The sequence below is a fragment of the Papio anubis genome, chromosome 7 (assembly GCF_008728515.1).
Source record: "Papio anubis isolate 15944 chromosome 7, Panubis1.0, whole genome shotgun sequence".
Lineage (NCBI taxonomy): Eukaryota > Metazoa > Chordata > Mammalia > Primates > Cercopithecidae > Papio > Papio anubis.
Genome location: NC_044982.1, coordinates 51,611,414 through 51,633,217, shown reverse-complemented (window position 1 = coordinate 51,633,217; position 21,804 = coordinate 51,611,414). Strand labels below are relative to the sequence as shown.

General features: G+C 44.6%; 1 protein-coding gene and 1 pseudogene across 2 annotated transcripts in view; both read right to left on the bottom strand.

Annotated features, from left to right (window-relative positions):
* The window catches only part of GCH1 (GTP cyclohydrolase 1), a 52,249-nt gene extending 33,977 nt beyond the window's left edge, over positions 1-18,272 (bottom strand). Inside the window, exon 1 of one of the 2 annotated variants that reach the window (XM_031668092.1) lies at positions 17,741-18,272. In XM_031668092.1, coding sequence (XP_031523952.1) covers positions 17,741-18,083 — 343 coding nt within the window. In that variant the 5' untranslated portion in view covers positions 18,084-18,272. The remainder of the gene's footprint in view (positions 1-17,740) is intronic. The other variant, XM_031668093.1, reaches the window with a different exon arrangement.
* Positions 477-2,096, bottom strand: LOC103886255 (annotated as a pseudogene).
* Positions 18,273-21,804: the final 3,532 nt, after the last annotated feature.

Below are 21,804 nucleotides of genomic sequence, written 5' to 3'. Positions count from 1 at the left end.
AGGAAAAGCAGAGGGAGAGTTTCCTAGAAAGGGAAAGGAAGAGAAGTACCATATAAGATACGGAAGTGGGAAACAGCAAAAGGAAAAAAGCCTGTGTGTGTCTATGCATGGAACAGAAACCAGATTCCCTTCTGTTTTAGAGCGTTTTATCTTTTTTTCTTTTTTTGTAAGATTACACAGTAGGCCAGGTGCAGTGGCTCACGCCTGTAATCTCAGCACTTTGGGAGGCCAAGGTGGACATATCATTTGAGGTCAGGAATTCGAGACCAGCCTGGCCAACATGGTGAAATCCCATCTCTACTAAAAATACAAAAATTAGCCGGGCATAGTGGCGGGCACCTGTAATCCCAGCTACTTGGGAGGCTGAGGCAGGAGAATCGCTTGAACCCAGAAGGCAGAGATTGCAGTGAGCTGAGACCGTGCCATTGCACTCCAGCCTGGGCAACGAGAGTGAAACTCTGTTTAAAAAAAAAAAAAAAAAAAAAAAAAAAAGATTACACACTAATTTATCAACAGCCTCCTCTCTCTGCCTTGCAGTTGCTTGGAGATTTTGCACACTAGCCCCAGGAAGGTGGCTGGGGGCAGTGGTGCAACACACTGCTCGATGAGACCCATAAGGTGGTTTTAACCGTCTTCCACATACTGCAAGAACATAGCCAGCAGATCCAGCTCCTCATATAGTGCCTCCTCCCTGTAATTCTTCTGCAGGATCTGGTGCTGTTCCGGAGTGGCCCATTGCAGACACTAAACCACCAGTCAGCTGCATTTGTTGTCATTTGTTGTCCTGGATGTCAGTACAAACTCTGCCAGTGGTGACAGTAGGGTCCCCAAAAAGGTCAAGGTAACCATCCTGAATCTGAAAGAATTCCCAACTCCAGCAGGATCTTCCATTGGCCTGTTCCTTCCCCTCATTGACACCTGCCATAGACATGGCTGCAGCTTCAGGATGGTAGAAGAAGTAGAAAGCTGTCTTATACTTGACAGTAGATTTGTACCTCTTTTCAGTGAATCAGTCAAGATCCACATTGCCCTGGGGGGCTGTAATGAGGTCTAGGGTCTGCCTGACCTCTGTCTAACAGGAACTCTATAGGAAGTGCTTTATCAGGTTCAGGTAATGGGGCTGCTCTCAGCAACACAGCTTCAACAGGTGATAGATACATGCTTCCGGAAGCATAGCATCATTGATGGCATCCAAACCTACAGCTGGCTTCTGATACAAGCAGATCCACCCCCAGCAGGTGAGGGATGAATCCATGATGTCATCTGCCACCAGGAAGAAAGCTTGCAGCACAAGACACGGTGGCTCACACCTGTAATCCCAGCACTTTGGGAGGCCAAGGCGGGGGATCATCTGAGGTCAGGAGTTCGAGGTCAGCTTGGCCAATACGGTGAAACCACATTGCTACCAAAAATACAAAACTTAGCTGGGTATGGTGGAATGCGCCTGTAGTCCTGGCTACTCAGGAGGCTGAGGCACAAGAATCACTTGAACCCAGGAGGTGGAAGTTGCAATGAGCTGAGATTGTGCCACTGCACTCCATCCTGGGTGACAGAGCAAGGCTCCATCTAAAAAAAAAAAAAAAAAAAAAAAGGGCAAGCTTGCAGCAATTCACAAAACAGCCCAGGCAGGACCTGCTGGAGACTATCAGCATCCTGTTTCCTGGGTTCTGCCAGCTCCTGGAATGCTACTAGGATCGTCAAACCCTAGTGGTACTTGTCTCCAGTGGCAGTCTACTCCAGGATCTCTTTGAGCCAGGTAATAGAATCTGTCTCTGGGTGCCCCATCTCATCCTCACTCACCCTCAGTCAGCACCCTGAAAATCTGGGAGAAGTGCTCGATAAAATTCTGCTTTTCCTGGGCATAAACATCTGGATTTCTGGTCTCCATCCATTTTGTTACTGGATGTGAGTTCCTGCTTGGACAGCATTTTTCAAATTAAATTTTACATTTAGTTTGTGATTTCTTTCAAGCCCTACCACAACTTGCATTAGTCAAAACAAGTTATAGGCCGGGCGTGGTGGCTTACGCCTGTAATCTCAGTACTTTGGGAGGCTGAGGCAGTGGATCACGAGGTCAGGAGATTGAGACCATCCTGGCTAACATGGTGAAACCCTGTCTCTACTAAAAATACAAAAATTTAGCTGGGTGCGGTGCAGGCACCTGTAGTCCCAGCTACTCGGGAGGCTGAGGCAGGGGAATGGTGTGAACCTGGGAGGCAGAGCTTGCAGTAAGCCAAGATCACGCCACTGCATTCCAGCCTGGGGGACAGAGTGAAACTCTGTTAAAAACAAAAAAAAAACAACAAAAAAAACCACAACAGTTATTGTCCCCACTTTACAGATGAGGACATGGATACTATATTTGGAAACACTAGCTGACTGCTGAAGAAGAGCCAACCAGCTGGTGGGAGAGCTAGGTTTGGACCCATCTTCTGACTCCAGACCAGAGCGCCTTAATCTTGGGCTGAACTCAACCTACTAGAAGTGTGGACTGAAGAGGAGAGGTCCCCTTCAGGAAACATGCATCAGGGGTTACTGTAGGTTGAAGTCAGCCATGTGGTGACAAAGCCCAGAGGTGATGACAGCAAAAGACAGCAAATCTGATTTTTTAAAAGAAAAGTAAAATCCATTATAAACACAGGGGTTGAAGGAGAGGAAAGGGCCAAACCTGTCAGCCAGGAGAGCAGATCAGAAAGAGTGGTCTAATGCCCAGACACTGCCAGAACCAAGGTGGTGCACATCGGTCACAAAACACTGTTTCACCAACTATTTATTTGGCTTATATGAGGGAAAATTCAGAAATTTAATGCTATGCTGACCTTTACTTTTTGAAATCAAACTGGAAGAATTTCAGGGGAAAGGAAAATCCCATTAAATCTTCAAACTAATAAAGCATTTTTTAAAAAGGAACTTCTCTAGAGAAGCTTATCCTAGAAAACCAGTGAAATAGTGCTTTTAAAAACCAATTAGGGCCAGGCGCGGTGGCTCACGCCTGTAATCCCAGCACTTTGGGAGGCTGAGGCGGGCGGATCACGAGGTCAGGAGATTGAGACCATCCTGGCTAACACGGTGAAACACCATCTCTACTAAAAAATACAAAAAATTAGCCAGGCATGGTGGCGGGCGCCTGTAGTCCCAGCTACTTGGGAGACTGAGGCAGGAGAATGGCATGAACCTGGGAGGCGGAGCTTGCAGTGAGCCCAGATTGCACCACTGCACTCCAGCCTGGGTGACAGAGTGAGACTCCATCTCAAAAAAAAAAAAAAAAAAAAGAAAGAAAAAGAAAAAAACCAATTAGAAGTCTTTAAATCTTCAAGATCCAAATACTTATGCCTCCCAGTTGTGACAGTGCATGAAGTACACAGCATTCCTGCTAAAAATGTTTTCCAGGAATTTAGTGAGGTCTTTAGACCTGACTCGCAGTTACCAGGAATATGAGACATATAGAAGTTAAATGAAAACAAACAAAAAATCATACAAATCACAAAGGTGGAATATCTTATAGGACAACTGACCTCTCTGATAAAGCAGTGGCAAGGGTGGGGGTAGTAGGCGCTATTCCAGATTAAAACATAATAATCAAATGCAAATGTATGGACCTTAGTGGGTCCTTGTTGGAAAAAATCATTAGTAAAAGACATTTGAGACACCTGGGGAAATGTGAATATATATTAGGTATTAGATGATATGAAGGAATAGTTAATTTTACTAAGGATGGTGTAAATCATTAAGAGGAACACTTTTTAGGGTGACATTTCACCTCTAAATACATGTCTCTGATTTACTATCAGTAAAAGAATAAACTACACCAATAAGGCAGAATGTTAGTTTTCAATCTAGGTGGTAAGTATATAGATGTCCACTATATAATTTTGACTACTTTTATGTTTGAAGGTTTTACATAATAAAAAAATTAAAGTTTACAAATACATGATACTAACAGGCAATATTGGTTTTTTTGGTATTACTATTCTACCCAACCACTCCTTTTCTAGTTTATATGAAGCTTTAATAATAAACTAAAACTTCAAGCACTAGTAAAACTAACCCGAGTAGCTGGGACTACAGGTGCCCACTACTATGCCCAGCTAAATTTTTTTTTTTTTTTTTGGTATTTTTAGTAGACAGGTATTTTGTATTTTTGGTAGAAGCAACAACATTCTTGAGGGAAAAAGTCTTTAAATAAAGGCTCTGTCTAATCAAAGGAGCTACATACAGGTAGGAAGACCACAGATCCCAAGAACATTTAGATACGAAACCTTTTCAAAAATCTGCATCATAAGAAAAAAGAGACCTGTTACTATAGAAACGATTTGCAGGGCTTGAACATTTCAAGGGAAAACAGCACCTCTAGCAAGGAAAGGAGGCTGAAGAGCTTCCTAGGGCTTTGCCTATCAGCTGCTGGAAGTCAACAGAATGAGCAATGACAATTCTGACAGGCCCACCCATGCTCAGAGACCTGGGCATGACAATTTAACTCCTAGTCCTACTGCCTCTCCCCTTCAGACCAGACCTAGAATAGTCAAGTGACTCACCTACCTGAGTTCATAAACCAGTTAGCATGGATGTGGATGCTATGACTAGCCCAGGCTAGCTGTTCTTCCCATTACAGCAGGACAAAGTTTTGTTGACATACTAAACTAGTTTTCCTTTTTTTTTTTTCTGAGACGGAGTCTCACTCTGTCGCCCAGGCTGGAGTGCAGTGGCACAATCTCTGCTCACTGCCAGCTCTCCTGCCTCTGTCTCCCGAGTAGCTGGGACTACAGGTGCCCGCCACCACGCCCAGCTAATTTTTTTTGTGTGTTTTTAGTAGAGACAGGGTTTCACCGTGTTAGCCAGAATGGTCTCGATCTCCTGATCTCGTGATCCGCCCTCCTTGGCCTCCCGAAGTGCTGGGATTACAGGCGTGAGCCACTGCGCCTGGCCTCTACTAAACTAGTTTAAGAAATATCAAGGAGATTTCAGAATTAGATCAGTGAACAGAATTTCCAACATGCTAAATATGAAGCTGAAAGATGTGCATCTCCTTTTTATAAACGACTTCAGTTGTAAATAGCCCCAGCCCTCAAAAAGCTGTTTACTGTGGTGGAGAAGGGGTAGAAGGGGAGAAAAAGATGATGCCAAAATGAAAGGACACGCAGCATGGGATAACCACGGAGGCAAAGCCTGATAGCACTAACAGCTGGAGGCTGTCAGCAAACTGCTCCTTGAAGCCGAAGGGCAGATTGTTTTTGATGGGCCATCAGAAAGGCATACCTCCAGGGCTGCCCATGTGATAAACAGTGGGGTCAGTTAGAGGAGTATGATCTACAGCAGCTATCCCTTAAAGTCAACTAGGAGACGAGCACCATCCTCACTGAGTTAAAGCCTCTCGTCTGAACTCCAGGCATGCACAGCCCTTCATTGCTGCTAATGAACACCGTACCACAAATGCCTAGACCACACAGGTATAATTATATTTTAAGCTATTTTAGTGAGAGATTCCTTGTTTGGGATGTTTGCCAATGGCCTCTATTGAACTGAGTTCTGATTCCTACTTAGGACAAATAAAAAGTAATGTGTGATACACAAAACACATCACACTTCAGAGGAAGAGTCATGGCCTCTTGGGACTGCACATCACAAACATTTGGACCAACCGGACCTCGAAAAATTCACCCAGAACTCAGTCACGGTCAATTTCCTCACCTAACCCTGGCTGCTTGTTCACAGAAATCTCCATAAGCAATAGTTGTTGATAAGCAAGAGGCAGCAGCCATCTCCCCATGGTTGCCAACCAAAAATTAAAAGGACAGTAAAATAAATTAGAGGAGGGAGATAATAAAGACCAAACATTGCAAAAGAACAAACCTCAGGACCTTCACCTGGGTCTCCAGCTCCAGTAAGGAAATGAGACAGAGCGGTTTCTCAGATTAACTGTGCACTAAACTACAATACTAAACTACAATACTAAAATGTGAGGAAATGCAATGGAAGATAAGAAAAAAATGCCAAAAAATGTAGCAGGAGGCTACAACACAACAAAACCTTACAGCAATGGTGAGAAAAGACAACAGAAAATCAGCCAAGTGTTTTTGCAAGCAGAAAATTTATTCAATTTTAGAAAAATCACTTTGGCATGAATGGATCGGAGCAGGACAAGCAAGGAGGCAAGGTGGCCAGGTAAGAGGTTATTGTAATGTAAGTGAAAGATGACCAACTCAGGTGGTACACAGAAATATTCAGGTGGTACACAGGTCAGGACTTTGTGAGCATGAGTAGCCAAGGGGATTCACAAGAAGGAATAATTGCAGATAAAACAAATAACCAGGTTATAAAGACTAGACGAAGTAACAATATGTGTCAGGTTAAAATTCATTAGAAGGGTTGACTAAGGCCAGAATGAACTTTAAAGACATCAGATGAAAGAGCTGGCCCTAATACCATTAATATTGATCTTTTAAAAGTTTAAAATAAATCTAATTGCCTTGAAAACTCCATTGAATTTTAACTCTGGTACAGATAACTATGAATGTTAGTGTATTCCTTTTACTGGAAAACACTGAGACCATAATTTCTAAACCAGCATGGGCACGTTCTGCAAAAAAACAAACAACCCAAAAAAACTCAAAATGAATTTATTTCTAAGTTCAACTCAAAAGCTACTTTTTCCATAACATCTGGACTTTCTTGTCTCTCTACCAGAAGCACCCATCTTCCCTCTGACTACACAGAACCCCTTTACTCCTTGAAGGCCAAGATCAGGCCAATCATCTTTGTTTCCCCTTTAACAGTGACCACTCATAGAGACCATCTACAGTTCCACTTTTCACAGTTTCAGTTACCCTTGGTCAAACATGGTCTGAAAATATTAAATGAAAAATTCCAGAAATAGACAATTCATAAGGTTTTTTGTTTGTTTTTGTTTTCTTTTTGAGACAGAGTCCCACTCTGTCATCCAGGCTGGAGTGTAGCAGCACAATCTCGGCTCACTGCAACCTCTGTCTCCCAAGTTCAAGTATTTCTCCTACCTCAGCCTCCCTAGTAGCTGGGATTACAGGTGTGTGCCACCATGCCCAGCAAATTTTTTTGTATTTTTAGTAGAGATGGGGGTTTTGCCATGTTGGCCAGCCTGGTCTCGAATTCCTGACCTCAAATGATATGCCTGCCTTGGCCTCCCAAAGTACTGGGATTACAGGCATGAGCCATCATGCCCAGCACTTTTTTTTTTTTTTTTTTTTAAACAGAGTCTTGCTCTGTCACCCAGGCTGGAATGCAGTGGTGCAATCTCAGTTCACTGCAACCTCCATCTCCCCGGGTTCAAGTGATTCTTGTGCCTCAGCCTCCCAAATACCTGGGATTACAGGCACGTGCCACCATGCCCGCTTAATTTTTGTATATTTTGTACAGATGAGGTTTCGCCATGTTGGTCAGACTGGTCTCCAACTCCTGAGCTCAAGTTAGTGGCCTGCCTCGGCCTCCCAAAGTGCTGGAACTGCAGGCATTAGCCACCGCATCCAGCCAACAATTCATAAGTTTTAAAATGCACACTACTCTGAGTATTGTGATGAAATCTCCAGCCCCTCTGCCCAGAACATGAATTAATCCTTTGTCCAGCGCATCCACATTGCCTATGCTATCTACCTGATAGTCACTTAGTATCCATCTCAGTGATCAAATCAACCTTCAGTTTTGCAGTGCTTGTTTTCAAGTAACCCTTATTTTACTTAACAATGGCCCCAAACCACAAGAGTAGTGATGCTGGCAATTCAGATATGCCAAAGAGAAGCCATGTTTCCTTCAAGTGAAAAAAATTAAAGTTCTCAGTTTATTAATGAACAAAATCATTATGCTGAGGTTACTATACGTATATTAAGAACAAATCTTCTATCTGTGAAACTGTGAAGGAGGGAAAAAAAAATTCATGCTAGTATTGTTGTTATACTTCAAACTGCAAAAGCTATGGCCGCAGTGCATGGTGAGTGTTTAGTTAAGATGCAAAAGACATGAAATTTGTGGGTAGAAGACACAAACAGAAATTTACTCTGAATGATGGCAATCCGGTTTGATACTATCCTCAGTTTCAGGCATCCACTGGGGGTCTTGGAACAGATCCCCAAGGATAAGAGGGACTACTGTATCTTCAATTCTAAGGATTTCTTGAAATAAGGAAATTAAAATATTGTATGTGTTGAGAATATACAACATTGTACAGAATGAGTTACTGATGCGGTGGCTCACACCTGTAATCGCAACACTTTGAGAGGCAGAGACGGGCGAATCACCTGAAGTCAGGAGTTCAAGACCAGCCTGGCCAACGTGGTGAAACCCAGTCTCTACTAAAAACACAAAAATTAGCCAGGCATGGTGGTGGGCACCTGTAATCCCAGCTACTCAGGAGGCTGAGGCAGGAGAATCACTTGAACCCAGGGGACGGAGGTTGCAGTGAGCTGATATTGTGCCACTTCATCCCAGTCTGGGTGGAAGAGCAAGACTCTATCTCAAAAAAAAAAAAAAAAAAAAAAAAGAATTGATGTTTTTAATGTGGATGAAGACATTTTGCAAAGTAAAATAAGCCAGACATGAAGGACAAATACTGTATGTTTCCGGCCAGGTGTGGTGGCTCATGCCTGTAATCCCAGCACCCTAGGAGGTGGAGGCAGGCCAATCACTTGAGGTCAGGCAGGACTTCGAGACAAGCCTGGCTAACATGGTGAAACTCTGTCTCTGCTAAAAATACAAAAATTAGCCAGGCATGGTGGTGGGCACCTGTAATCCCAGCTACTCAGGAGGCTGAGGCAGGGGAATCGCTTGAACCTGGGAAGCAGAGGTTTCAGTGAGCTGAGATCATGCCACTGCACTCCAGCCTGGGTGACAGAGCAAGACCCTATCTCCAAATAAATCAATATTGCTACCAATGGGCTCCAATAGAATAAAATTCTAGTAAATGAATGTCCTCTTGGCCTTGAGTATAACAGATTTAACTTGGTTCAGATACTCTTTGCATAACCCAACACAAATTATCTCCCAATCTAATTACTATAGACTCTAGCTAATTTATAACCAAAGGAAACATATTTGTTTGCATAACCTGGAACTGAGAATTGTTCACATAATCCAGGATTCATAATCTGGGATCCAATGATTAGACAGTTGCCCTCTCCTGGTAAGTTTTAACGCTGCAGTCTACTCAACCAAATACTAGACTGAAATTACAGTCCCCACATAGAAATCACTGGCAAATGAGTCAGGTGGGGAATGCCCAGGCATAGAAGGGTTTCTAGAGGTGGACAAAGCAAACAGCAGAGAAAATACAAAAGCAGGGATAGGTGGGGAAGAAGGGAGAAAGGATTCAAATAAATTAGTAAAATATTATATCAAAATAAAATCGACTGTCAGAGATTACAACGATTCTCATTCTATATCATCCTCTGAGCTCCGCCACTTTCAAGATACAGTCTTGGGAAAGTTCTCTCTGTGCCCCAATTTCCTTACGTATAAAATGGGAATGATATTGCCTACCCCATCGTGCTACTGTGAAGATCAAATGAGGTAACACATGTAAAAACTCACTGTTTAGCACAAAGTAAGCAATCAGCAGTATTTGTTACTCAGACATCAATCGGCTCAAGCATCACTTCACCCATTCGTGCTCCCATCTCCTGGCATTGGTCAAGTTCCTATGCCAAGTGCTCTCACTGAGCTGTGTTTTTGTTTATCATCACATTTCTCAATCTCACAACACATTTCTATTTCATGTGATTCTATCTGCTACACTGTAAGTTCCATGAAGGCAGGAACTATACCTGGTTTTGCTTATCCTGCATTCCCAGCGTTCAGTGAAGTGTCTGGTACTTGATGTTCAATGAAATTATAGTAAAATTCCTAGTAATCTTTTAAAGAATAGTGTTTAGTACTAATACAAGTTGAATCATGCCATCCGCCAAAAAAGATATGTTGAAGTCCTAAACCCCAGGTATCTTAGCATGTGACTTTATTCGGAAATGGGGTTGTTGCAGATGTAATCAGCTAAACTAACACAGGCATACTGGAGTAAAGCGGACCCTCCCTGATATGACTGACATCCTTATAAGACAAAACAAAAATGTGGACACTGACAGAGGCAGCAATCGGAGTGACACAGCTCAAACCAAGGAACACAATCAACTGACAGCCACCACCAGAAGCTGGGAAGAGGCAAGGACAGCCTTCCCCACTACAGGTTCTGGAGTGAGTATGGTTCTGCTGACCCCTTGATTTTGGAACTTTAGTCTCTAGAACCATGAGACTGTTTATTTCTGCCATTTAACCCACCTAGTTTGTGATACTGTGTGATACAGCCATGGAAATCTAGTGCGAGTACCAACCTGATGGCTTTGCTTGCTATAGTGAAGTTATGTATATTGATTTTTCCTCCCATGTCAGAAAAATTGTTTCTAGATAATCCATTTTAAAAGAAACTATTAGGATTGGCTTTCCTCCCCCTTTCTCAGTAACTTCCTAACTGTTTTATTCCACTTAGACATGTCCAAAATTCCAATTATATAATATGTCAAGTGCCTTGTTATTTTTTTCTTCTTTATTCACAGTGCTCTTTCTGGCAATGAACACAACTAAGTCCTATATAAGTGTTCATTAACAAACCAAACACAAAAATTATTAATGGATCAAAATTTGAATGAGCTACACATCTAAAATAGTACCTCTTAATCCAATGAACATTTCTATAACATACTTTAAAACTTAGGACATAAACTCACCTTTCACCCATGATATAGGGGAGAATAGTAAATAATTTACGTTTTTGTTCCCTGTCACATCTTAGTTGTTGTTAAAATTCTTAGTTCACCAAAGCAGTCTAATTGAATAAATCAGAGAGGTTTGTGATTCAAAAAGAAAAACCTTTTGTGACTGCTACCACATTTCAGTATGAAGTGTCTAAGATGCATTTTTGTATAAACAAAGTATCTAATTGCTTCCCATTATCTTTAGCAAATAGACATAATCTTCCAGTGAAAATGGCTGAGGTGGGGATATGACTCACCGTCAGTGTCTGTGCTTCCTCAGCCCTCACAGGGAAGCAGTCAGCCACCTCCAATGCCATCTCACGCTGGATTATATGCATGCTTCCCAAAATTTTGAACTGTTAACATGATTTATGAAAACTGTCTTGGCAGACAAGATAAAACCTACTTTAACTAGAAATGTGAGAGTCAAGACTCTTGCATATTCCCATAAACTCATAAAAAACAACTGATGGAACAATTTATACCCATTTAATCCTTAGTAGATAATGCTGTCTGAAAGGCTGTTCCCATGTATACCTGGAAGGGTCAGTTACAGGGGCATGAAGATCGAGGCCCTCAGAGAATACCAGACTCTCCAATTTAACTAAGTGTAGGTTCTGAATAAAAGAATAGTGGAAACTCAGGAAAGGTACCTTATATACAAAGGAGAATTCACCAAGATAAAACCTTGAATATTTAAGAGAACTAGGATATAGCTAAACTGAAATGGGACAGAAATAGATCAAGATGAGCTGGCCTGAGCTGGTCCAAGGATCAGCTTGTGATGTAGATTCAAAGGAAAGCCAGCTCCTGGGAGAGAAGATAGCATCTCCTCCAGCCCTCCTTCCTAGCCCATGAGCTACAGTCCAGTAGTGAACAGTACCAGGAAATCTGTATAACCCTGTCACAGATGACCACAGATGGTCCCATGGTAAGGTACACACTGGAAAGTAGGGAAAAGGTACAAAAGGAGACAGTCATGGAGAGATGCTGCAATGTAGGGAAAACTGAACAAATTCCCCAGAACACCAGGAGTTTGGATCAATCCACACAAGAGGAACTGGGGGGAAAACAGGATTTTGAAGAATGTAAAATGCCAACTTATTCTAAATTTTACAACACTTAAGTCAACATTACTAATCAGGAGTTAAAATACAGAATACAGATACATAAAAAGATAAAAAGTCCTGTATCTTGTTTACAAGCACAGAAAAGTAACCTTCAGAGAAGTATGTTCCTATCCAAAAACAATATATAGTGGCCACTTGACTCACACTCTCTAAAGAAATAAAAGGGATTGTGTAGAATTGTTTATGGACCTAAAGATGTGGGTTCCCACTCACTCCTATCTCCCACCAGTATCATTCCTTCTCCCTGCCATCCAGGTTGGTCCAAGACCCAGACCACCACATTTCAGATTCATTTCTTTAAGTTCAGCATCATCCTTGTTCTCACTACTCTGTCTTCTCTTTAATTACATATCTCTTTTAAAAAAAGAAATATTAAATCCTTAGATCCCCTAGATACAGGCTTTCAAACTTTTGACTACAACCTACAGTAAGAAATGCATTTTACATCTGGAGCCAGTGCACACACACAAAATTATACCTCTAAAACCTACATAGAAGTTTATCAAAACATCCTTACTATATATGATACACTGATCTTATCCATTCTACTTTCTTTTTATTGTCGTTGTTGTTCTTCTTGTGAGATGGCGTCTTGCTCTGTCGCTCAGGCTAGAGTGCAGTGGCACAATCTCGGCTCACTGCAACCTCCGCCTCCTGAGTTCAAGTGATTCTCCTGCCTCAGCCTCCCAAGTAGCTGGGACTACAGGAACGCACCACCACACCCAGCTAATGTTTTGTATTTTTAGTAGAGACGGGGTTTCACCATGTTGGCCAGGATGGTCTCGATCTCTTGACCTTGTGATTTGCCTGCCTCAGTCTCCCAAAGTGCTGGGATTATAGGCTTGAGCCACTGCGCTCAACCTCTACTCCACTTTTTAAAAATTTTTATTTATTTATTTATTTTGAGAATGAGTTTTGCTCATTGCCCAGGCTGGAGTGCAATGGCGCAATCTTGGCTCACTGCAATTTCTGCCTCTTGGTTTCAAGCGATTCTCCTGCCTCAGCCTCCCAAGTAGCTGGGATTACAGACATGCACCACCACGCCCAGCTAATTTTTGTATTTTTAGTAGAGACAGGGTTTCTCCATGTTGGTCAGGCTGGTCTCGAACTCCCAATTTTGGCCTCCCACCGCGGCCTCCCAAAGTGCTGGGATTACAGGCGTGAGCCACCGCACCTGGCTACTCCACTTTTTTTTTTAATGCTGTTAACCCAATTCACAGTTTGAAATACATAGAAAAGGTACACTGATTCAGTTCTTTGTGTAGCACTATAAGCAAGTGGCTACAAGTTCTGCATCAGACCCTCTGGATTCAAATACCAGCTCTACTGCTTGTGCCAACCTCTCTGCCTCAGTTGCCTTGTCATAGGGATAAGAGAAATGTTTACTTGAAAATTGGAAAATTAACCAAGACCATCCACGTAAAACTTTTAACCCATTAAAAAGTATGGTCATGCATTGCTTAATAAATGGGAATACATTCTGAGAAACACTTGAAAAATGCAGTTTCATATCACAAACATTGAAGGAAGAGAGTGCTTACACAAACGTAGATGGGATCGCCTACTACACACCTAGGCTACATGGTATAGCCTATTATTCCTAGGCTACAAACCTGTACAGCATGTTACTGTAATGAATGCTGCAGACAACTGTAACACAATGGTATTTGCATATTTAAAGAGATCTAGGCCAGGTGGGATAGCTCACGCCTGTAATCCCAGCACTTTGGGAGATGAGGAGAGGAGAGGGGAGGATCACTTGAGCCCAGGAGTTCGAGACCAGCCTGGGCAAAACAGTTAGACTCTGCCTCTATTTTTAAAATACAAATAATAATAATTTTAGAAAGACATCTAAACATAGAAAAGGTACAGTAAAAATACAGTAGAAAAGACTTAAGATGGTATGTCTGTGTAGGGCACTTACGATGAAAGGAGCTTGCAGAACTGGAAGTTGCTCTGGGTGAGTCAGGAATGCATGGTAAGTGAATGTGAAGGCCTAGGACATTACTGTACACTACTGTAAACTTTATAAACACTGTACACTTGGGCAACACTAAACATACTTTCTGTCTTCAATAATTTCAGCTTAATGTATTTAAAACTTTGACTCTTTTGTAATAACAGCTTAAAACAAAAACACATTGCACAGCTGTGCAAAAATATTTTATATCCTTGTTCTATACCTTTTTCTATTTTTAATTTTCTTAATTTTTTTTCTTTTTACTGAGGCTTCAGTGCAGTGGGGCAATCTCAGCTCACTGCAACCTCCACTTTCTGGGTTCAAGTGATTCTCCAGCCTCAAGTAGCTGTGACTACAGGTATACGCCACCATGTCCAGCTAACTTTTATATATTTAGTAGAGATGGGGTTTCAACATGTTGGCCAGGCTGGTCTCTAACTCCTGACCTCAAGTAATCCGCCCACCTCAGCCTCCCAAAGCGCTGGGATTACAGGTGTGAGCCACCACACCTGGCCCAATTTTCTTAATTTTTAAATTTTGTTAAAAACTAAGACATAGGGGAGAGGAGAGGAAAAAACTAAGACACAAATAAACACATTAGTCTAGTCCTACACAGGTCAGGATCACCAAGACATCACTAGACAATGGGAATTTTTCAGTTCCATTGTAATCTTATAAACCACCTTCATACATGTGGCCCATCATTGAATGAAACATCATGATGTAATGCATGATTATACTCAATTAATGGCTTATAATAATCTTAAATGGGCCGGGCATGGTGGCTCATACCTGCAATCCTAACACTGGGAGGCCAAGGCAGGCAGATCCCTTGAGCTCAGGAGTTCGAGACCAGCCTGGGCAACATGGCAAAAACCAATCTCTACCAAAAATACAAAAATTAGCCAGGGATGGTGGCACAAGCCTGCAGTCCCAGCTACTCAGGAGGCTAAGGTGGGAGGATCACTTGAGTCCACCAGGCTGAGACTGCAGGGAGCCGAGATTGCGCCACTGCACTCCAGCCTGAGCAGCAGAGCCAAACGCTGTCTCAAAAACATGAAAATAAAAAAAATAATAATAATCTTAAATGGTCCTCTCCATGGACTTTTTTTTTTCTGAGACAGGGTCTCCCCATGTTGCCCAGGCTGTTCTCCTGAGCAACAACTATCCTCTTGCCTCAGCCTCCCTAGTAGCTGGGACAAAAGGCACGCTACAAAATCTGTCTTTATATTGTGGTAAAATATACATAAAATTGGTCATTTTTAGCCATTTTGAAGTTACAATACAGTGGCATTCACAATGTTGTGCAACTATCACCACTCTCTAGTTCCAGAACATTTTCATGACTCCAAAAGGAAGCTCCAAAGGAAGCTCCATACTCGCTAAACAGTCACTACCCATCTCCCTCTTCTCGCCAGTCCCTGACAACTACTAATCTGCTTTCTGTCTCTATATCCATGGACTTTTTTTTTTGAAATGGAGTTTTGCTCTTGTTGCTCAGGCTGGAGTATAATGGTGCGATCTTGGCTCACTGCAACCTCCGCCTCCCGGGTTCAAATGATTCTCCTGCCTCAAATTCCTGAGCAGCTGGGATTACAGGGACCTGCCACCATGCCCAACTAATTTTTGTATTTTTAGTAGAGATTGGGTTTTCCCATGTTGGCCAGGCTGGTCTTGAACTCCTGACCTCAGGTGATCTGTCCACCTTGGCCTCTCAAAGTGCTGGGATTACAGGTATGAGCCACCACGCCAGGCCCATGGACTTTTTAAACACTAACACTTGACCAAAACAGGTGTTTTTTTTGTTTTTTTTGAGACAGAGTCTCCCTTTGTCGCCCAGGCTGGAGTGCAGTGGTGCAATCTCGGCTCACTGCAACCTCCTCTTCCTAGGTTCAAGTGATTCTCCTGCCTCGGCCTCCCAAGTAGCTGGGATTACAGGCGCCCGCCACCACACCCAGCTAATTTTTTTGAATTTTTAGTAGAGACGGGATTTTGCCATGTTGGCCTGGCTGGTCTTGAACTCCTGACCTCAGGTGATCCGCCCACCTCGGCTTCCCAAAGTGCTGGGATTACAGGCGTGAGCACCGAGCTCGGTCTACCAGAACAGTTTTCTAATGTGGAATGATGTGTTCTTTGCAGTCATTAATCCTCTTTAGATGAATCTTCACTCATGAGATATTTCTGCTAACCATTTCTCAAGTAAATCTGTGAGTCACTTTAGGTAATTCTGTGACCTATCTCAGGGTCAGAAATCCCTCTCTCTTTGGGTAATTAGATCCATGCTAGATTACAGAACACTGTCCTGTGAATTCTCTTAGGGGAGGGTTCCCAAAGCCTGGCCGATGCTGTGGAGTAAACCACTTTCTGCGTCTGCAAGGGGTAAAATGAGCAAGGCCTTAAGACATTTCATTACATTGTGGAATATCACACACACACACACACACACACACACACACACACAATTTAAAGCCCTAGATCTCCAAAGAGCTGAACCCACGGAAAACTGAAAGTTTATTCTTCAGTCTTTGCATTTTGAAACTGCTTCTGAGATTCCAAACTTTTGCAATCGAGGGGTAAAAAAAGTGAACTTGGACACAGAACTGGAAGTCATTCCCGGTTTTAGAGTGCAGCATCATTTCCTTTTGGGGCCCCGCCTCTTTCGCCTTCTGATTTCCCACCCTTCCTTTGGGGTGTGGAAGACTGGGCAAAAAATAACTTTCTTTTTCCCAGGGTCTATTGGGTGGAATCGCTCCACACTCCTTCAGAGAAATAACTGGGGCAGGGAGATTGCCTTTCCAGCGCACTGTTTTTATTTCAGAAAACAGTGAACAGCAGAATGCTTCTTAGGCCAAAGAACTAAATGTCACCAAGATACACGGAAGGTGTAGACTGGAAAATAACGTCTTTGGTCCCAGCTGTAGAAGCCAGAAGCTTTGTTTGTTTTAAATATAGACCAACACTGCTCCTCCAGCCAACAGGCAGCAAAGTCCCCATTTTCCACTCTCCATCACCCCACCTTGCATCCTACCCACACTGATTGCATCCCCACCCTCTGGGTGAAAAGCCGACACGCCTCAGATGCTAACAGCACCGGGTCAACCCGGCTTTATTTTAGGGTGGGAGGGTGCGGGGATGAGACTGAGTCCTGGAACCCAGGGAGCCCTCCGAACCCCGGAGTAGCTTCACTGCTTTTTGCGCGGTTGGGGGTGGGGGGAGGAAACAGATTTCAGCAGCCAACTCACCCAATCAATCTCACACCTCAAACTCCGGGGAAGCCCGTGCCCAAAATTGTGCCGAATTTTGTAAATGTCCTGAACTGGAGTAAACTTGAGGTGGACAAAAGTACAACTCTAAGACTCCAATCCCCTGGCAAATCAGTGAGAGTGGAGGTTCCCGAGGCTGCGGGGAAGGATCGCGCCAAGGCTTCAATCCAGATATACACCCGACAATGGGATCTCAATAAGGAACTACCCAGGAAGCCGTCGCCCCAGCAAGTGCCCAGCTGATCCTTATCGTGGGCAAGTTTGGAACCGCAGGTGCCCCGAGAATCCCTCGCTGGGCGCTCAGGCGAGAGGGCTCCAGACTCCCGTCCACGCCCACCCGGGGCGCTCTAGGAGTGCTACGCGCTGGAAGCGGGAAGGGCCCCTGAAAGGCGGCTGCAGCGAATCCTGGGGCTGAGAGGTCGCTGCCACCCAGGGCGCCCCGACTGTGCCCCACGCAGGGCCTCAGCAGGGCAGCGGGTTAGGGCCGGTTCGGAGGTGACAGCGCCCGGCTCCCTGCGCCAAGAGTGAGGCAACTCCGGAAACTTCCTGGAGCCGGCGCGCGTTTCCTGCAAGCACCGCCCCCGCCGCCCGCACGCCAGAGCAGCCCGCGGGCGCACTGACCTGAGATGGTCTCCTGGTAGCCCTTGGTGAAGAATTGCATGGCCGAGGCCGCCCTCCAGGGCGTCTTGAGCAGCCCTTGCCGCTGGGGGTTCTCGCCCAGCGAGCTCAGGATGGACGAGTAGGCGGCTGCCAGGTTGGGGAGGTTCAGCTCGTTATCCTCCTCGCTGCGGGGTCGCTCGCCCTTCCAGCCGTCCGCGGGCTGCGCGCTCTTGGCCTCGGGCCGCGGGGTCTTCTCCGCCGGCCTGCTGGGCCCGGGCCGCGGCGGATCCCGCTCGGAGAACCCATTGCTGCACCTGGCGCCCCGCGGCTTCTCCGCGGGGACCCGCACAGGGCCCTTCTCCATGGACCCGCCGCAGCCGCTGCCTTTCGGGAAGTACCCCGGGGCGCTTCGAGGTCTGCGACTAAACTCCGCCGGTGGCCGCGGACAATGGGCTGTGGCCGGAGTCACCTGAGGAAGGTGCGCGACCTGTTTAGGTCACACTCCGAGCCGGGGGCAGCCACAGGCTGGAAAGCCGGGCCTCACCTCCTTTTTATGGCCCGGCGGCTCGGCCGGCGCCGCGAGGCGCTCCCATTGGCCGGCGCCGCCTCGCGTCATGGCGCTCGCCCCGCCCCTCGGCCGCCCGCCCCTGGGGTCTCCAGCCTAGGTCGCGGCTCTGGAGAGGCCCAGAGGGGTTCGGAAGCGCAGGTAAGGAAGGAAAAGGGCGCCGGCCCCTAGGAACCGGCGGGACCCCTCCGCTTATTGCGGAGTGAGCCGAATCCGAAAAGAGGCAGGCGCCCAGGAGCTGGGACCTCGGTGGGAGAGACTGTCTGGGCGCCTGGTCGCCCCCTCTTCAGGCCAAGAGGGCGCTGCATTGAAGGGCTCCGGTCCCCTCTCCCAGTGAAAGATCAGCAAACAGGTGGCCTTGCCTGGAGAGAGACCGAGTTTAGCCACCGATTAGGAACCAGCTCTTAAGCTTTCAAGGCAAGAGAATAATGTGACTTTAGACCCTTGGGTTTAGTTAAAAACGCACCTGCCACCTAGAGGCCAGGTGGCACCGCTGTCGGGGCAAGTGTCACATCAAGTGGCCCTTATGTGGGTCCCTATGTCTAGAAGGATAGTATTTATGGTTGCTAGAACTTTGATCCTGGAAAAATTGATTTGCAAACGAAGATAGGACTTTCACTTAAAATCCATTTCGGGTGGTGGCTCACGCCTGTAAACCCAGCGCTTCGGGAGACCGAGGCTGGAGGATCGCTTGAGGCCAGGAGTTCGAGTCCATCCTGGAAAACATAGCAAGACCTCATCTCTATAAAACCCATTGCATTTTCTAGAAACGCAGTTGTGCAGATTTAGTGCTCAGTTGTTTTACAGTTCCATGCAAAGCTTCTTTCCCTAGATGTTAGTACAAATTGTGAAATGCTATTCACCAACTGAACTCTTAACCAATGACATCTGCTGTAACTGTTTTCTTTGAGATTAAAAAATGGACCTTTTTCCTCACTTGAGGGATTATCTCATAATGCCAAAGATGAGCTTTAAAACATGTATCAAAATAATGTGTGTGTGTGTGTGTGTATATATATATATATATATATATATTTTTTTTAGGCTCACTTCAGCCTCCACCTCCTGGGTTCAGACGATTCTCCTGCCTCAGCCTCCCGAGTAGCTGGTATTACAGGCACATGCCACCACAACAGGCTGATTATTATATTTTTAGTAGAGATGGGGTTTCACCATGTTGGCCAGGTTGGTCTTGAACTCTTGACCTCGGGTGATCCAACCGCCTGGGCCTCCCAAAGTGCTAGGATTACAGGCGTGAGCCACCTCACCCGGCCATTAACATTTTGTTTCAGAGTTTTTTGTTTTGTTTTTTTCTTTTTTTGAGACAGAGTTTTGCTCTTGCTGCCCAGGCTGGAGTGCAATGGTGTGATCTCGGCTCACCGCAACCTCCGCCTCCCGGGTTCAAGCTTTTCTTCTGCCTCAGCCTCCCATATTACTGGGATTACAGGCGCCTGCTACCATGCCCGGCTAATTTTTTTGTATTTTTTGTAGAGACAGGGTTTTGTGATGTTGGTCAGGCTGGTCTGGAACTCCTGATCTCAGGAAATCCACCTGCCTCAGCCTCCCAAAATGCTGGGATTACAGGTGTGAGCCACCACGCCTGGCCTGTTTCAGAGTCTAATGTTGATTTTCTTTTTCTTTTTTTCTCTTTTTTTTTTTTTTCTTTTTTGAGACAGAGTTTCACTCTTGTTACCCAGGCTGGAGTGTAGTGGCACGATCTCGGCTCACTGCAACCTCTGCCTCCCGGGTTCAAGCGATTCTCCTGCCTCAGCCTCCTGAGTAGGAGAGGTGGGGTTTTGCCATGTTGGCCAGGCTGGTCTCGAACTCCTGACCTCAGGTGATCCGCCTGCCTAGGCCTCCCAAAGTGCTGGAATTACAGGCGTCCGCCTGGCCTAATGTAGATTTTCTGACATATAAGCAGGTATTAATAGGATTAGGATCAGACAAACCAATAGGGAAGCCTGTGGAATTATTCTATACTAACAATGTAGCTTGGTCATTATAATAAGTAATTAGTATTTATGATATGTCTGCTCCAGGCGCAGCCCCATTGGAAACATTCAGGAAAGAAATATGGACATTGCCTAACCTTGTAGGCACCTTTACTCTAAAATGGAAGAAATCTTCATATCAGTGGGGTTTTTTATTTATTTATTTTTAAATTTTTTTTTTTTTTTTTTTTGAGACGGAGTCTCGCTGTGTCACCCAGGCTGGAGTGCAGTGGCCGCATCTCAGCTCACTGCAAGCTCCGCCTCCCAGGTTTTATGCCATTCTCCTGCCTCAGCCTCCGAGTAGCTGGGACTACAGGCGCCCGCCACCACGCCCGGCTAGTTTTTTGTATTTTTAGTAGAGACGGGGTTTCACCATGTTAGCCAGGATGGTCTCGATCTCCTGACCTCGTGATCCACCCGCCTCGGCCTCCCAAAGTGCTGGGATTACAGGTTTGAGCCACCGCGCCCAGCCTTAAATTTTAATATATGTATTTAACAGCAGGTTATGAGACTGGCTAATTTTTGTATTTTTGGTAGAGATAGCGTTTCACCATGGTGCCAAAGCTGGTCTTGAACTCCAGGGCTCAAGAGATCCACCCACCCTCGCCTCCGAAAATGCTGGGATCATAGGCCTGAGCCACCATACCCGGCCCAGTGGGATTTTTAAATAGAGAATGTGAATATCCTTTGGAAAACCTCTTTGTCATTTTCCTCTTTATTGAAATTTTTGAATGTTTTATTGTAGGGTCTTTTTTGGGAATGGAGCCCTGCAACATTTTTTCCCTCTAACTGTACTGCCCACTGTCTGCTGATACCACCTGGTCAGAATTATCTGCTGGGTCTCAAACTATTTCAAGCATAGCTGAAGACGACATTCAAAGAATGACCTTGCATTTAACAAAATGAAAACAAAGATAACATGTGAGGTACTTTAAAAATGGAGAGAGTAGAGAGAGATGCTTTCAGTAAGAATTAATTTTTACTGGCAATCTTTTGCCTTCCTTTAAAAACATGTGTAAACATTAACTAATATTGTATTCCCCAAAGACAGTTTCTAATAAAATTTTTACCCTAAAAATTAACATTTTCTTAGACATATTGCCACTGAGTCACTTGCACTTTTGTTGCAGAACAGGGCCTCTGGATACATGCTAACTTGTAAAATGGAGGCAGTGCCTTTTGACCAAATGACCAAAAATAATACAAGAAAACTTTGAAATCACCAACATTATATGAATAATTTAATAGTAAAATGTAGATAGTTGACAAGGATGGTTATAAGTAGCAACAGGAGAAAAAAGAGGAATAAACCAAAAGGGAACAATGTCCAGAGAATGTATTAGCATAAAATGGTTCAACAGTAATACTACGAGCATTTACACCCAGGAACTGTAACCGCATCCATGTTTTTCACCCAGTAAGGGATTCATTTTCAGTTTGGACCCAGTCTGGGAGTTTCTTTCTACCAAAAAGCCAAGGAATTTTTTTTTAATTCTCTAATTTCTAGGACAGCAGCAGAACAAAGAGGC